General features: G+C 44.6%; 1 protein-coding gene across 1 annotated transcript; it reads left to right on the top strand.

Moving 5' to 3' along the window:
* The first annotated feature begins 386 nt into the window (after positions 1-386).
* On the top strand, positions 387-17,168 carry LOC134670877 (eukaryotic translation initiation factor 2D-like). The gene is made up of 12 exons (XM_063528692.1): positions 387-579; positions 656-914; positions 1,523-1,695; positions 2,139-2,289; positions 3,736-4,390; positions 5,349-5,508; positions 5,961-6,057; positions 6,293-6,507; positions 13,369-13,510; positions 14,513-14,665; positions 15,037-15,180; positions 16,989-17,168. The coding sequence occupies exons 1-12, from the start codon at positions 524-526 to the stop codon at positions 17,085-17,087; spliced, it is 2,304 nt and encodes a 767-aa protein (XP_063384762.1). The 5' UTR covers positions 387-523; the 3' UTR covers positions 17,088-17,168.
* The last annotated feature ends 15 nt before the right edge of the window (positions 17,169-17,183 follow it).

Genomic DNA, 17,183 nt, shown 5'->3' with positions numbered 1-17,183 from the left:
TAGTTTTCTCATCTATCAATAGAGTGATTCTTGAGGAAGGTTTAGGTATATAATTTGTTTACCCGTGCGAAGCCGGGGCGGGTTGCTATTTATTACTATTGCTATCTCACTCTAGCACGTAGTAAATTCACTGCTTTAGGTATACATATAGTCTGTCAAACAACTTTGTCAGTCGAAATTTTTCTATGGGTCGATAAGCCTTAGCGCCAATTTTTTTTAAATTTGCCGTTTTTTTCTAATGACGAAAATGGCTTCACAGACTATAGTTTTCATCAAATCCAACATTCAAACATTCAAAGGCGAGTAAAAAGCATACTCAAATATCTTTTTTTCTGTATGTTGGCTGCGTTGAACGAGACAGATGTCACCGATGTGACCGATGTCGCTGTCAGTGCCACCGTCATTGAGCCGTCACCTGTCCTGAAACAAAACATTGAAAATCCATTTTTAATTAGCATGGCACCATAAAAATCCGAACCTAACTATTATTAAAGTGCAGTGTATAAATTAGCAAAACACCACAATGTTTGCCAAGCCTTTCAAGGTCAAATCCAACAACAGCCTTAAGAATTCAGAAAAGTAAGGAGTCCTATTCGCGCGTAAAGTTGTCCATGAGTTTTCGGACGTTTTTCATGTGATAACCTGCATTTTTCAGGAAGCACCTAGTGCAGCGGATACTAGATGAGTTCCCCACGGCGACAGAAGAGGTGGCGAAAGAGCTGGTGCCCATGAAGAGCAGTTGTAGCTGCGTGAAGGTGACGGCGCACAGCGGGGAGGTGGTGGACGTGTACGTGGTGGGCGGGGCGGCGCTGCTGCTGGAGGCGCGGGGCGCGCTGGTGCCGACGGTGGCGGCGCTGTGGCGCGCGCCGCGCCTGCTGCCCGCGCTCACCGTGCACGACCCCGTGCTGGCTAAGGTATTGAAACGTTGCTTGCCCTTTTATACTATTAACTTCTGTGTAATGAATGTTGGTGAACATAGTAGATTGAGCATAAACAGTGACCTGATTTTTTTTTATTTGGATGTAAAGGTCATAGAGTTCCAAGAGATATTGTAAGAAAACAAGAGAATTTTATTTACAGCTCCATACATTTTAAGAGTTTAGACAATGTTGATAATATTGTAACCTCTGTTAATTTTTATAAAAGAAAGCTTTGTTTCAAGAAATATATAAATGATTATGTTTAGCATAAGTAAGTAAGATTCCAACAAACTCTGGCAAATCCATATGATGATTCCATTCAAACAAAAATTTGCATCCTTCTAAGCATTTGTCCTCTTTTACTATTAGGGTCAGCTTTCTGTATTAACCATTAAATGTATGTATTTTTTTTTTGTTTTGTTCAAAATTAGTATGTTGCCTAGAGTATGCGTATTCTGGGAAAAAATTGAATAAAAAACATTGACATGAATGCTACTGATTTAACATACTTTGCTCACTCTGTGTGGATGCGGTTAATCATCTTCATTAAGCAAAAATCCTTCTTAATTTATTTGTTACTATTTGAGGTACTCATGTTTCAGATCCAAGGAGGTGCTCCATTGTACCTGCCGGGCGTGGTGATACCGACTGGAGGCACCGGCTTCCCTATGTTTGAGCGTGGCACCCCTGTAGCACTGCGGACAACTGACAATGTGGCTGCTGCAGCTGTAGGACGTGCTGTGCTTGCGTCAGGGGAGATGCTGATGAAAGTCGGGTGAGAATTGGTCTTCATCCTGTTATATCTGCTGGTTCGTGGGATGCCAATAGCGATATGGCTAACTGACAAGTTAGTTACAAATTTTGGACCATTTGACGAAATAAATAAATATATTTAATAATAAAAAAAATTATAAAAATATATTGTGGTGGTGTAATATATGTGGTGTATTTATAAATCACTCTCATTTGTTTTCTACTTTATGTATTGCAGAAGTTATATAGTTGTTGACAAATAGTAGTACACCGGCTTATTGAATGTATTTGGTCATTCACATTTTGAAAAATTATCTTTTATATACTACTGTACTATGTATGTATAAGCGAGTTAGAAATTATAGAGATTCATCTCGTGTTCAGCTACTGCCATGGCGAGAATAGCTACAGAATATATTTGACTAACCTTAGTAATATCAGCAGGCTTTTTATTTTGGTTTTCAGCGGGGTATGCGTGGAAATGGTCCACTGGGTGGGCGACACGTTGAGTCGCGAGTTCAAGTTCGGCCGGCTCGAGAGACCGCGGGCCGACCCCGCCCTGGTCGCCGCTCCGCCTCCGTCCGCCGGGGACGGACTCGCCGACCGGTTACATCAGGTACGTTGTAGTTTATTTCTATGAATATATGGAAATAGTTCATTGGGGGGGGTGAGTCGTTAAGCTGCGAGTTTAAGTTTTGGGGCCGGGGTTCTCGTTTTCGAAACCACGCATAGATTTCATGCATGCATTGCTGATAATTGATTTGCCCGACTAGTCGGTACAAGCTTAGTGCTGATTAGGGATGTACCGACTAGTCGGAAAAGCCGTTTATTCGGTCTCATTTGTAGTGGGCGAGTCGGCAAAAATGGCTGATTAGTTGGTATTTTATATAGGTGACAGAAAAACTAGACAAAAAGAAATAAACGGCAAAATATTAACCATAAATAGTGCATAAATGACGCGAGATGTATTCGGCTACTTTTTGTTTAAATTATTAACTGTGTGGTTTGGCGTGGCGTGGTGGTTTTTTATGTCCGATCGATTGTCTTGTTTTCGTATGAAATATAATGTAAGATTTTTATTTTTTAGCTTTAATATAATGAATATCGTGACGAATATCAAAATTAATAATCTGACTGACTAGTCGGCTGACTAATCGGTCATCCGAGCGTCGATCGGTTGGTTAAATCGATCGGCTGTGTGCCGCCTGAGAGTAAATCGATGTTTACAGTTTGTTTGTTTTTTAGTATTAGAAAGACTGAAAGAAGGAAGCGATCTCGACATGTATTTTAATTGAAAAACGTTTTTTAAAAATCAGTAAATATTACTTACGAAAGCGGAAGAATATAAATGATCGGATAAGATTCATAATCGTTATATATTTGCCGTAACTTATTTTTAAAATGTGTTTTTCAATCAAAAGATACATCAAGGTTGTTTATCTTACGAGTATACAGGGTGGAAAGATAATTGTCTTCCTTTATGTAATACATATCGCGCATTGGATTACTCTGTAAAGTGGTACTGTATACTTGATTATTAAATAAATAAAAAATAAATAAAATAAAAAAGTCGGGCCCTGGAGGGAAACTACCTTAAATCTTTAAGCTAGCTCATTTTAGTTAAAGGAGACATTCCTTTATTTTTAAAAAGAAACAAAACTGCATTCAAAGATTTTCTAAAACTCGTTTGCCTCGTCTGGGACTCGAACCGACTAAAAATTCCAAGAAATAAAAACTCGCAATTTTATTCTACTAGTCGATACAGTTAACGTTAATGATAACATTTCTCCAACAAACATTAGGTCTCACACTCGTCTGTCGTACAAAATATCCATAAAATCTAATATTCAGTACTTAAGATTTTTTTAGACAAGCCAAATTGAAGAAAAAAAGATAAATACTTTGAATGCAGTTCTGTTTCTTTTTAAAAATAAAGGAACGCCTCCTTTAAGTAAAACGAGCCAGCTGAAGGATTTAACGTAGCTTCCCTCCGGGGCCCGACTTATCTTTCCACCCCGTATTTAATGCTAAAAAAACCTAACTATAGTGAATGGTGTTGCAGGTGCACATCAAGCGGGAGGAGTGGCCGGCGCTCGGGCGCGGGGCCGCCCCCGCGCCGGCCCCCGCGCCGGCCCCCGCCCCCGCGCCGGCCCCCGCGCCGGCCCCCGCCCCCGCGCCGGCCCCCGCGCCGGCCCCCGCCCCCGCGCCGGCCCCCGCGCCGGCCCCCGCCCCCGCGCCGGCCCCCGCGCCGGCCGCCGCCCCCGCGCCGGCCCCCGCGCCGGCCCCCGCGCCGGCCCCCGCGCCGGCCGCCGCCCCCGCGCCGGCCCCCGCGCCGGCCCCCGCCCCCGCGCCGGCCCCCGCGCCGGCCCCCGCCCCCGCGCCGGCCCCCGCGCCGGCCCCCGCCCCCGCGCCGGCCCCCGCGCCGGCCGCCGCCCCCGCGCCGGCCCCCGCGCCGGCCCCCGCGCCGGCCGCCGCCCCCGCGCCGGCCCCCGCGCCGGCCCCCGCCCCCGCGCCGGCCCCCGCGCCGGCCCCCGCCCCCGCGCCGGCCCCCGCGCCGGCCCCCGCCCCCGCGCCGGCCCCCGCGCCGGCCGCCGCCCCCGCGCCGGCCCCCGCGCCGGCCCCCGCGCCGGCCCCCGCGCCGGCCGCCGCCCCCGCGCCGGCCCCCGCGCCGGCCCCCGCCCCCGCGCCGGCGCTACACACGGGGGCGCCGGAAACTGGTAATGGCCCCCCCCACATCTGGCGTCTTTCGAGCGTCGGCGTCTGTCGGCGTCGGTCCAGCGTTATGAAAAATGACGTCGCTGCGCAGTTGCGTCGACGCTGCGTCGACGTTGCGTCGACGTCGGCCATAGAATTGTAGACGCCGACGGTCGAAAGACGCCAGATGTGGGGGGGCCCTTACATCCACCGCCTCGCTCGCCTACCCGCCCTCTAGTGAGTCTAGTGTGACTCGCGTTGTCGCGCCCGCCCGCATATTAAACTCGCATCCGTCCGACACGTACGTTCGTACGTGACGACGCGAATCATACCCTGACGTAAACGAAATGTTTAATTTTGTTACGGACGTGATAAATTAATCAAAAATGTAAAAACATCGTACGAACAAACTATTACAATACGATCGAGGCGCCCTAATCTTTCATAGATTGCATATACGTATGCCATAATAATAAAATTATATGTAACACAGATTACGTGTAAGTGACACCGACACCTCCCTATAAACTATAGAAGCTTCCCTTATTTCCATAGAATTTTAAAAGACTAAAAAAAGAACAGATGTAGGACAAAAAATGTCATACATCGTTTCGCCCGTTTCCTATCTTCATGTGATAAAATTTATCACACCAAAAAACTCTCTCTGTATTAATAAAACTAACGCATAAAACCTATATTTATATATACCTACACCATTTATAAAAAACTTCAAAAGTAGCTGCCCATAAATTACGTCATCGATTTTTGCCCCCCCTTCCCCTCCCTCTTAAAGTCATCCAAAAATCATGCTTCGAATGACCCCGTTTCCTCCTCCTCCTACATCATGCTACCATCATCCGATGGCCAGACCCCCTTCCCCCGAATATGAAATGACGTAATTTATGAATAGCCCCAAAGCTAAAGTCACTAATCCTCATCCAGCCTCAGCCACTTGACACTTATTTCTCTTTATACATTAAAATACACACATTTTCCTAATGTCATCAGCAGAACCCATGGAGGGAGGAGACGACGGGATTCCTAAGGACATGGACGGATTGCTGGAGTGGGCGATGCTGGGCTTCCTCAAGTTACACGCGAAGAGTGTGGAACTGCCATTACTCTCCAGTCTGCTCTATAGGTAAGGGAATTAAAAAACAAGACTATAGTTAGACTTCACTAGCAATTTAATAACAAATTTAATATTACCCCATACAATTATCACTGCTACAACTAAAAACACCTCAATCGAATGGTACTGTCAACAACTGGGCTATGAATACAGGCAAAGTGTCAAAAATATGTATACAGTACTTTATTGCCTGTACATTAAGGTCGTGTATACATATTTTTGACACTTTGCCTGTATTCATAGCTCTGTTGTTGACTGTACAAGTACTTGTTGCATTTTAGTCTGTCAAACAAGAATTAAGTAAACATGCACAGATATACAGAAATACTCAAAATATACGGTGACTACCACTACTATGGTGACAAATTACAGCGGTAAAGCAAACCACTTCTAAATCGCCGGTTGTAGTGTTAATTTATGATTGTATTGTATAATTCATTATTTCATTAATAATGTTTCAGGAATTATTTGTTACCCCTCTGTCCCCCGGATCGAACGATGGACGTCAAAAAGTCCTCCTATAAAAAAGTGGGGAAGTTCTTAGAAGCTATGCAAAAGGTAATTTTATTTTATATTTGAAACACACATCTCCTTTTGCTAATATTTGGTAGTAATTGAACAAAAAATATGATAATTTACTTTTTTTCAAATATCAAAACTTTGATTCGTTGGGAGTATTTTATCTACTTCATTGTTTTTTTTTGTCAAACAGTCATCGAAAGATGACTATATGAATTATATATGTGTGCCAACTATTGATAACAAAGTGTTAGTAACGTTTATCACATTTCAGGAGGGCTACCTCCAAGTCCGCGAGCTGGAGAAGGGCGTGGACGCCGTGACCGCGCTGAACGCGCTGCACCCGCGCGTGCGCAGCCACGCCCCGCCCGCGCCAGCCCCGCCCGCCGCCGCCGAGGCGGACGACGACGATGGCGTGGAGTACTCGCCGCCGCAGGTGCGGGAGATGTTCTCTGTCACTGCCGCAGTTTCCGACTTATTGTCGCTCAAGTTAGTATACTTACATATTATGACAGTAGTTATAATTAGAGATGCTCCGAATAGTGAATTTGGCCGAATACCGAATATTCGGCCCCCCTCTCGGCCGAATACCGAATATTCGGCAAAGTGGCCGAATAAGCCGAATAATGAATAGTTGCCGAATATTCGTGGCATCTCTAGTTATAATGCGCGAGTGCGCCACTGCAGTATCTCGCGCGTAAGACTGACTACACGTATATTTACACGTATCTTTCAAATTAATACTATTAAAAAAAAACTGATAATAGTCTATATATCTCGCATGCGAGACACTACAGCTCTACAGCCGGCTATTGAAACTATGTATATATTAAAATTATTACAAATAACAATATCATTAAGTTGCAGCTCGTTAGAATCGGCAATTTCCTCGCGAGACGGCTCGTTCTGTGTGGACCCTCCTTTGAATGATAAGCGGCTTTGTAACCAATATTGCTCGCTTAAAATTTAAACTGGTTCCATTATAAAATCGGGCCCTGGTGGCGCTACAATGGGGTTTACCGGTCGAAGTTTTTTAGCAGATGGCGCCATCATAGCTTGCCCTGTCAATCCCGAGAATTGTGTAAAATTTTTGTTTTTTTAATACCCTAGATGCCAGCCCTTTAAGCCAAATCTTATAGACTAGTAGTTCGCCCCGAACTGTGAACTCGCGGTTCGCCAAAAAGATCAATTGAATGCAGTGCTACTTAGTCCGAGATGGGCATTTCGTAATTGATTCCTGATTCCACGATTACTTGAAATGACTTTGTAAACTTTTATGACATACTGCATGGCAACCATTTTGGAATTCAAAAAGGTCATCATTTTCGATATCGGGGCCCCCTAAAACCTATAAAACGATATCCATGACGACTTTTATGACATAGTGCATGGCCGCCATGTTGGATTCCAAAATGGTCATCATTTCCGAAATCTGCGCCCCCCAAAACCTATAAAACGACATCCATGACGACATTTATGACATAGTGCATGGCCGCCATTTTGGAATCCGAAATGGTCATCTTCGAAATCTGTGCCCCCTAAAACCTATAAAACGACACCCATGACGACTTTTATGACATAGTGCATGGCCGCCATTTTGGATTCCAAAATGGTCATCATTTTCGAAATCGGGGCCCCCTGAAACCTATATAACGACATCCATGACGATTTTTATGACATAGTGCATGGCCGCCATGTTGGATTTCAAAATAATCATCATTTTCGAAATCTGCGCCCCCCAAAACCTAAAAAACGACACCCATGACGACTTTTACGACATAGTGCATGGCCGCCATATTAGTAAGTAAGTAAGTAAGTAAGTAAGTAAGTAAATATTCTTTATTGCACCAATAACCATACATCTTACATACATGTAAAATTACAAAGAAATTTTAGTGTTACAATAGAACCCGGTAACAACAGGCGGTCTTATCGCTAAAAAGCGATCTCTTCCAGACAACCTTTGGGTAGCAGGAAATGTGTAACTCAAACAAAAGTCAACAGGTAGTGCACGGAGTGAAATATGGAGACTATTAAACACAAACACACATATTACATACTACTTATACAACTATTACAACAAAACCGAATACACAAATAAATATACAATATACATAATATATATTTTATACTTACATATACTTATACAATATATAAAATGGCAACTTAAGGCAGAGATAAAAAGTATACTTTCAGCTGATTTTTGAAAATGGGGAGAGATTTAGCTAATCTTAATTCTACTGGCAAAGCATTCCACAACCGAACAGCCCGGAAGGTAAACGAGGAGTTATAAAATTTTGAAGTAGATGAAGGAGGAGCAAGAATATGAGTCCGAGAACATCGGATAGAAGAGAGATACTTGAAACGCTCTTTGAGATAAGGTGGTGTAGCGGGGTTAAAGAGAATGCCATAGAGAAGGGCGAGGACATGAGAGTCACGGCGAAGTCGAATAGGAAGCCACTTGAGCTGAGAACGGAATTGTGACACATGGTCATATTTGCGCAGGCCAAATATAAACCTTATGCAGAGATTCTGGAGGCGCTCAAGCTTATTCAGCTGGTCCTCCGTAAGGTCCAGATAGCAAATGTCAGCATAGTCTAATATGGGCAGTAAGAGGGTTTGAGCTAGCGCAATCTTAGTGGAGTAAGGCAAGAAATTTCGAAGTCTACGGAGTGATGCACTTGCGGCAAACATCTTCCTGCTAACCTCACGCACCTGAGGCGCCCAAGAGAGACACTGGTCCATAATGACACCGAGGTTCTTTACCTGAAGAGAGTAGGGAATCTTAATGCCGTCAAACACAATGGCAGGTAGAGAATCAAAATCAATCCGAGCAGTAAGCTTTGAGCTACCTATTACCATAGCCTGAGTTTTAGTAGGGTTTACCTTGAGACCGTAACGTTTGCTCCAATCTAAAATGCTCTCTAAGTCGGTGTTCATGGCGCAGATAGTCTGTGATAGATCGGTAACAGAGCCCTGAGAGTATATTTGAAGGTCATCGGCGTAAAGGTGGTAGGAAGACAAAATGTTGGAAGTGATAGAATTTATAAAGATAGAAAAAAGAAGAGGAGACAACACGCCGCCCTGTGGGACACCAGCAAGCGTGTTGCACCACGAAGATCGAGAGGAATCCACCTTTATACGCTGCCGACGCCCCGCTAAGTAACTGTGAAACCAGTCAACTACTGCAGGAGATACATTAAGTGAACGCAATATGCCTAACAAGATGTCGAAGTCAACCGTGTTGAAAGCATTACTGAAATCCAGAAGCGATAATACCGTGATCTTACGATTATCCATACCAGCCCGGATATCGTCAGTAATTTTTACAAGAGCGGTAGTTGTGCTGTGGCCTGTACGGAAACCTGATTGGTATGGGTTCATGAGAGCGTGTCTGTTCAAAAAAGAAGTAAGCTGCTGATGGACCAGACGCTCTAGAACTTTAGAGAGGAAAGGAAGAATAGAAATAGGACGGTAGTCAGATTAGGAGGTGGGACTGGACTTTTTAGGCAAAGGGATAACGTCGGCATCTTTCCAGAGCGACGGGAACACATTAGAAGAAATGGAGCTATTAAGGATACAGGTGATAATAGGAGCTATGAGGTCAATGAGAGGAAGGATCATGTTACGGCTGAGGTTATCGACTCCAACGGCATTAGACGAGATTGCTATTACGTTCTTCTTAACGTCACTGACAGTAAATTGATCAAGAGAGAATGGGGGATAGTCTGGAGTTGGGATATTTGAGAGAAAGTTAAGGGTGTCCAACTTAACTGACCCAGAAAAAGTGGCAGAAGAAGAAAAGTACAAGTTGAGTTGATCGAGGTCAATGGTATCACTGATTGAGTTAAGAGGTTGCTTCCCAACTCCAAGTGACTTTAGAAACTTCCAAACTTTGGCAGGGTTCCCATTTTCTATGGAATTGTGAATGTGTCGCCTCTGAGCATCTCGGCATATTGTACTGCAACGATTCCGTAAAGCATGGTACTTAGCCTTATTTTTGTCTGAAGGGTGTCCCTTGAATTTAGATTTAGCCAAGTTCTTTTTTGCTATTAGAGACTTAATGTCCTCAGTAAGCCAGGGAGCGGGGAGATGCTTAATTTTTACCGGGCGTATAGGGGCGTGAACATCGTAGAGATGAGTTAGAGCAGAGTTAAAGAGCGATACCTTCTCATCCACTGAAACAGCCTGCAACACCCCACTCCAATCGAACTTCGAGGCATCCTCACGAAGCTTTTCAACACACATCCGACTAAAATTGCGCTGAAAGAGTATTTTAGGTTTTGCCTTTGGAGGACGGATTTTATAAGACAAAAAAAGCAGATGGTGATATGAAAAGGCGTCCGCAGAGTATTGGTTATACCTCGCAACGTGTTCCAGAGAAGAGACAAAAGTAAGGTCGAGAAGCGACGGAGAACAGTTAGGAAAAAAGTGTGTGGGACCAGAAGGCAGAATGAACATATTGCAAGCTTCAGCAAGGGATTTAAGTGACTTGGAGCGAGAGTCATTTTTTAGAAGACATGTGTTAAAATCCCCCATAATAATATGATGGGTATATGATGGCATTAAATCCTCGAGAAGCTTTTCGAAAGATGCAAAGTAATTGACTTGAAGGGAGGGAGAATAAAAGACACCTAAAAGGACTTTAGAGTGAGATAGGCTCAACTCTAGAAATAAATACTCTGCGGTATCAGAAGAAGGGGATTGAGCAGACATGCTTAAAATGGAGTACGCGATATGAGAACGGAGATAAATGGCAACACCCCCACCTCCCCTGCCAGAGCGATCATTACGGATTAAACAAAAACCGGGCAACGAATAAGAGGTAGAAGGGAGGCAAGGCTTGAGCCAAGTCTCGGAGATCAAAATGGCGTCAATACGACTTAAATCAAAGGTTAATAAAAAATCATCATTAAATAAAGTTTTACTGAATTTAGACTTCGATGTATTTAGTGATAGCATATCGGTAATAAGAAATAAATTAATTGCATTTTTTATGGGTGATACTTCTAGCGCGGGTTCGGGCTTGGCTTACTGAAGTTATACGAGTACTACATGGGTGCACTTGTATATATATATACAGGGCGTCCCACGGCGATGCCACATGGAGGGAAAGTACCTTAAATATCATAGATAGCATATTTTGCTGAAAGAAGACTTCATTTTATTTTTAAAACTTAGTTAAATTGCATTCATACTTTTTTAATTTTTTTTTTTTAAATGTATGGAAAAAAATTATCGCGTCATTGGAGGAAAAGTACCTTAATTATTGTAAATGAACATCTTACTGAAAGAAGACATTATTTCGATTTAAAAAAACAAGTTGAATTTCATTTTAAATAATTTCATGGTTAAACCGGGAATCGAACCCGCTACACGAGAAAAAAAATACCTTGTAGCTTTGTCATACCGATCGAAAGGCTTCAATGTGAGAATTATTTTTTTGGTACAAGGTATTTTTTTTTCTCGTGTACTGGGTTCGATTCCCGGTTTAACCATGAAATTATGTAAAATGCAATTCAACTTGTTTTTTTAAATCGAAATAATGTCTTCTTTCAGTAAGATGTTCATTTACAATAATTAAGGTACTTTTCCTCCAATGACGCGATAATTTTTTAAGAATCGAAATAATGTCTTCTTTCAGTAAGATGTTCATTTACAATAATTAAGGTACTTTTCCTCCAATGACGCGATAATTTTTTTCCATACATTTAAAAAAAAAAAAAAAAAAAAGTATGAATGCAACTTTACTAAGTTTTAAAAATAAAGTGAAGTCTTCTTTCAGCAAAATATGCTATCTATGATATTTAAGGTACTTTCCCTCCATGTGGCATCGCCGTGGGACGCCCTGTATATTTGTATTTTCTGTATTTCGGTTTTTTCTTGAAGTTTTGTGCAGTCGGCGGTGGAAGTGCATGGCCACTTTATGAATGTTTTCCATTCCTAATGTGCCTATGCAGTCTTGCAGCTAGTTGTACACAGAAACCTTGGCTTGTGCTGTTGCTTAACTTGTGTGTGTAACTGATTTGTGATTATATTTCTTCTTTATTTACCTACTTAATTTTTATAAGTGAGAACCTGTAATTGGCTCTGTGAATCTATTTTAGTTTTTGGAAATGTTTTTAGCTGTTGGTTTTCCATGTATGTAATAAAAATAAAAATCATTAAAATGGGCGGGAATACTTTGGGCATTTATATGCGCGATATTGAAGTTTTTAGGAACGAATTAGATTCCAAAATGGTCATCATTTTCGAAATCTGCGCCCCCCAAAACCTATAAACGACACCCATGACGACTTTTATGACAAAGTGCATGGCCGCCATGTTGGATACCAAAATGGTCATCATTTACGAAATCTGCGCCCCCCAAAACAAAAAAAAACGACATCCGTGACGTTTTTACGACATAGTGCATGGCCGCCATCTTGGATTCCAAAATGGTCATCATTTTCGAAATCTGCGCCCCCCAAAACCTATAAAACGACACCCATGACGACTTTTATGACAAAGTGCATGGCCGCCATGTTGGATTCCAAAATGGTCATCATTTTCGAAATCTGCGCCCCCCAAAACCCAAGAAACGACATCCATGACGATTTTTATGACATAGTGCATGGCCGCCATCTTGGATTCCAAAATGGTCACCGTTTTCGAAATCTGCGCCCCCCAAAACCTATAAAACGACACCCATGATGACTTTTACGACATAGTTCATGGCCGCCATCTTGGATTCCAAAATGGTCATCATTTACGAAATCTGCGCCACCCAAAACCAAAAAAACGACATCCATGACGATTTTTACGACATAGTGCATGGCCGCCATCTTGAATTCCAAAATGGTCATCATTTTTCTTTTTTTTTAATTTTAAAAATCTAAAATTAAAAAGACAATATTATAAATGTGTAACAAACCGAGCACTTTCATTTGATACCTAACTCGACCATACTTTCTTTGAATAAAAGTGACCAGAATAGCTAGAGCCCTCACAAATGGCTTTTTAGCATTTTAAGCTCTTCTAGTTCAATAACCTCTTGTTCGAGCCTGCTCAAAATTTAATGACTAAAATATAATGCCCTCAACTACACGTATACCCAATTTAATTTAAATTAGAACAAATTTACTTAAGTTCTTGAGTATCAAACTATCTTCTGACAGTTCAGCTTAAAAACATCGAAATGCCGGAACGTGCCGCTAGCCAGCCGCGTGATCCAAGTCGAATGTAAGAACTTCGCTTCGCTTCGCTCGCTCGTTCGAAAAATGCCAAAAAGTGCCATCTACAAGCAAACCGTTGACAGTTGCCAACCACATTTAAAATCCCAAATGAAATGTCCGTTAAACCTTGTTTCAGAAAGGGCTCCCTCCTCTCGGCCGCCGAGCTGCGCACTTCGCTGACAGAGTACGTGAAGGCACGAGGGCTGACAGCGCCCGCGCAGAAAGGTGCCGTCGTACTGGATGCCACGCTCGCCAGGGTTCTGCAGGCGCAAGAACAGGTGGGTTCTGTTATAGTATCTAACTAGCGACCCGCGCCCGCTTCGCACGGGTAACAAATTATACACCTAAACCTTCATAAACATTCACTCAGAGAGAACATACAGACAGAGACGGCGGGCGACTTTGTATTATAAGATTTATAAGGTGTAATGATTAAGGCAAATATACCTACAAAGTCCACAAAAAATTGAGGTCACTTTGAACCTTTTAAGAATAACAATTAGTCTGGAGAACGGGAGTGCTCCTACTTAGAGAAAACTGGATCCATTATTTAACTTTGACCCTCATGTTAACATATTATTTTCCTAACCATAATCATAACAACAATTTAATGTTAAGGAGGAACACATAATCTTAGAGTACCATTCCTGAATCTAAACTACGGAGCGACAGCTGACGTTCACGAAGTTTCTTGATACAATCCTTAGCTAAATTTGCGAGTTATTGCTCCGGAGGAAACTGTATTTGTAGTTGGAACAGGATCTAATATTATTTACGCCGGTCTACAGAGCCAGCAAGAAATGTCCGGTCTCAATTAGAGATGCACCGGATATTCGGTTACTATCCGGCTGGATACCGGATAGTGACCTACCGGCCGGATACCGGATAGTAACATTGCTTGATTTCGGAATAAACAAATTGCATTTAAGAAACAGACACGATAATCGTACTTGTTTATTATTTTAAAACAATTAGTAATTCCACTGACTTGCACGCGCGCTCATTTCGAACCTAGAAAGGAGTCCACGCGAACGTTCACTAGGAAACAGGTCAAACCTGCAGAATGCGCACCTGAAAAACCGAAATGTAGGTATAGTTCCGCGTTCCGCAGGCCGAATATTCGGCGGCCGGATACCGGTTATTCGGCCGATGGTCAGGCCGAATATCCGGTATCCGGCCAAACAACTATCCGTTGCATCTCTAGTCTCAATCTATTCTGGAACACTGACTACGAATTCCCATAAAAAAATATCTAAATACATAAATTGTGTTGATACCAGGAGATCATAAAATGGGACGCACTAATGGCGGGCGTGCAGGCCAAGCTCACGCCGTGCACGGAGATGAAGTTCGCGGACGGCACGTCCAGACTCACCAAGGCCAAGTTGGACCCCATACGGATGCAGGTCGTCAACCGCAGCGGGAACAAGAAGGTACATACCTGCCACCTCGTTCAGTGAAATATGGGTGCATCTTACTCTTTTACATCTTAATCTTACTCTAAAAGATGTCCTGTAGCTCTTATGTCGGCGCATTAAGACCTGATATGGGATATATCTTAGAGTAAGTATGCACCCATATTTTTAGAATTGACTGGACATTGTACGCTGTCTGTCAAGATCTAAAAGCCAAATAATACTGTATGCGTGATTGCTGACAGTACGTACCAACCAGGTAGCTTTTTTTGCCATTCGAAATTGACCCTTATCACCGAACAAAAATCCGAAAACGGTCCAAAAGCTTCCTTTATACTACCAAATCTACCAATACTACTATTAACTTAGCATGACCATTGTATTTGCAGGTGACGCTAGTATCAAACCTGGAGGCCTTCGGCTTCACCCTGCCAGAGTTAGCCCGAGCCTGCCAGCGAGGCGTGGCGGCCTCCTGCGGCGTCACGCGCTCGCCCGGCTCCAAATACGACCAGCTCATGCTGCAGGGCGATCAGGTATACTACCAGTGCAGGTGACACTAGTGTCAACCTGTAGGCCTTCGGCTTCATCCTGCCAGAGTTAGCCCGAGCCTGCCAGCGAGGCGTGGCGGCCTCCTGCGGCGTCACGCGCTCGCCTGGCTCCAAGTACGACCAGCTCATGCTGCAGGGCGATCAGGTATACTACCCGTGCAGGTGACACTAGTGTCAACCTGTAGGCCTTCGGTTTCACCCTGCCAGAGTTAGCCCGAGCCTGCCAGCGAGGCGTGGCGGCCTCCTGCGGCGTCACGCGCTCGCCTGGCTCCAAGTACGACCAGCTCATGCTGCAGGGCGATCAGGTATACTACCCGTGCAGGTGACACTAGTGCCAACCGGGAGGCCTTCGGCTTCACCCTGCCAGAGTTAGCCCGAGCCTGCCAGAGTTAGCCCGAGCCTGCCAGCGAGGCGTGGCGGCCTCCTGCGGCGTCACGCGCTCGCCCGACTCCAAGTACGACCAGCTCATGCTGCAGGGCGATCAGGTATACTACCAGTGCAGGTGACACTAGTGTCAACCTGGAGGCCTTCGGCTTCACCCTGCCAGAGTTAGCCCGAGCCTGCCAGCGAGGCGTGGCGGCCTCCTGCGGCGTCACGCGCTCGCCCGACTCCAAGTACGACCAGCTCATGCTGCAGGGCGATCAGGTATACTACCAGTGCAGGTGACACTAGTGTCAACCTGTAGGCCTTCGGCTTCACCCTGCCAGAGTTAGCCCGAGCCTGCCAGCGAGGCGTGGCGGCCTCCTGCGGCGTCACGCGCTCGCCTGGCTCCAAGTACGACCAGCTCATGCTGCAGGGCGATCAGGTATACTACCCGTGCAGGTGACACTAGTGCCAACCGGGAGGCCTTCGGCTTCACCCTGCCAGAGTTAACCCGAGCCTGCCAGCGAGGCGTGGCGGCCTCCTGCGGCGTCACGCGCTCGCCTGGCTCCAAGTACGACCAGCTCATGCTGCAGGGCGATCAGGTATACTACCCGTGCAGGTGACACTAGTGCCAACCGGGAGGCCTTCGGCTTCACCCTGCCAGAGTTAGCCCGAGCCTGCCAGCGAGGCGTGGCGGCCTCCTGCGGCGTCACGCGCTCGCCCGACTCCAAGTACGACCAGCTCATGCTGCAGGGCGATCAGGTATACTACCAGTGCAGGTGACACTAGTGCCAACCTGGAGGCCTTCGGCTTCACCCTGCCAGGGCTAATCGCTGCCAGGGCTAATCGCTGCCAGCGCGGCGTGGCGGCCTTACTGCAAGGCGATCAGGTATACTACCAGTGCAGGTGACACCCTGCAAGAGTTAGTACGAGCCTGCCAGTGGCGGCCTCCTGCGGCATCACGCGCTCGCCCGGCTCCAAGTACGACAAGCTGAGTTTCCAGGGCGATCAGGCAAATCTACACTATCCCTATCCCACTGCTGGCTACAGAATATCAAAGTCTTCCTAACACTACAATAGACTGTGAGCGAAGTGACAGACTCAAACCTGTCTTCAGTGTGAGGAAGCTTTAATAGAAAAGATTAATGGCAACCTCTAGTTTAAAAACAGCACTTCATAGCACTCAACTTACACTGCTTTATAGCAGTGGCTTCTCCAACTCCAAATCACAGCAAATCAAACAACTAAAGCATCCCAAATTAAATTAAGTACACATATTGCCATACCATACCTACTAGCTGTATCATAGAATACTGGATTTATAAGTAAAAAAAAGTAAAGTAATTTTAGGCCACCTGTAAACTGTAATTCTTTAAAAACTTTTTTCTTTTCACACCACTAAAAATACTGAAATTATATTATTCTTTCAGCAATACTATGTGGCCAGACTGCTAATAGAGAAGTATGGCCTACCCAAGAAGTTCGTAGAAGGAGCCGACAAGGCACTCAAGAAGAAGAAGGGCAGCTAACCTCCGCACCACATTCACCACTACTGACCCGTGATACTAACTGTGTAAGAAAGGATCAATAAAAATATGAACTGCTTAAAATTATCTATTTATTAA

The sequence above is a fragment of the Cydia fagiglandana genome, chromosome 14 (assembly GCF_963556715.1).
Source record: "Cydia fagiglandana chromosome 14, ilCydFagi1.1, whole genome shotgun sequence".
Lineage (NCBI taxonomy): Eukaryota > Metazoa > Arthropoda > Insecta > Lepidoptera > Tortricidae > Cydia > Cydia fagiglandana.
The sequence above is the reverse complement of the archived record's forward strand: the minus strand, read 5'-3'. Positions and strand labels throughout refer to the sequence as shown.

Bases quoted from the DNA above. Each gene is read 5' to 3' on its own strand.
- LOC134670877 (XM_063528692.1), top strand. From the start codon at position 524: ATGTTTGCCAAGCCTTTCAAGGTCAAATCCAACAACAGCCTTAAGAAT. The intron at 915-1,522 runs GTATTGAAACGT...CTCATGTTTCAG, and splicing joins ACGACCCCGTGCTGGCTAAG to ATCCAAGGAGGTGCTCCATT. The intron at 13,511-14,512 runs GTGGGTTCTGTT...TGTTGATACCAG, and splicing joins TTCTGCAGGCGCAAGAACAG to GAGATCATAAAATGGGACGC.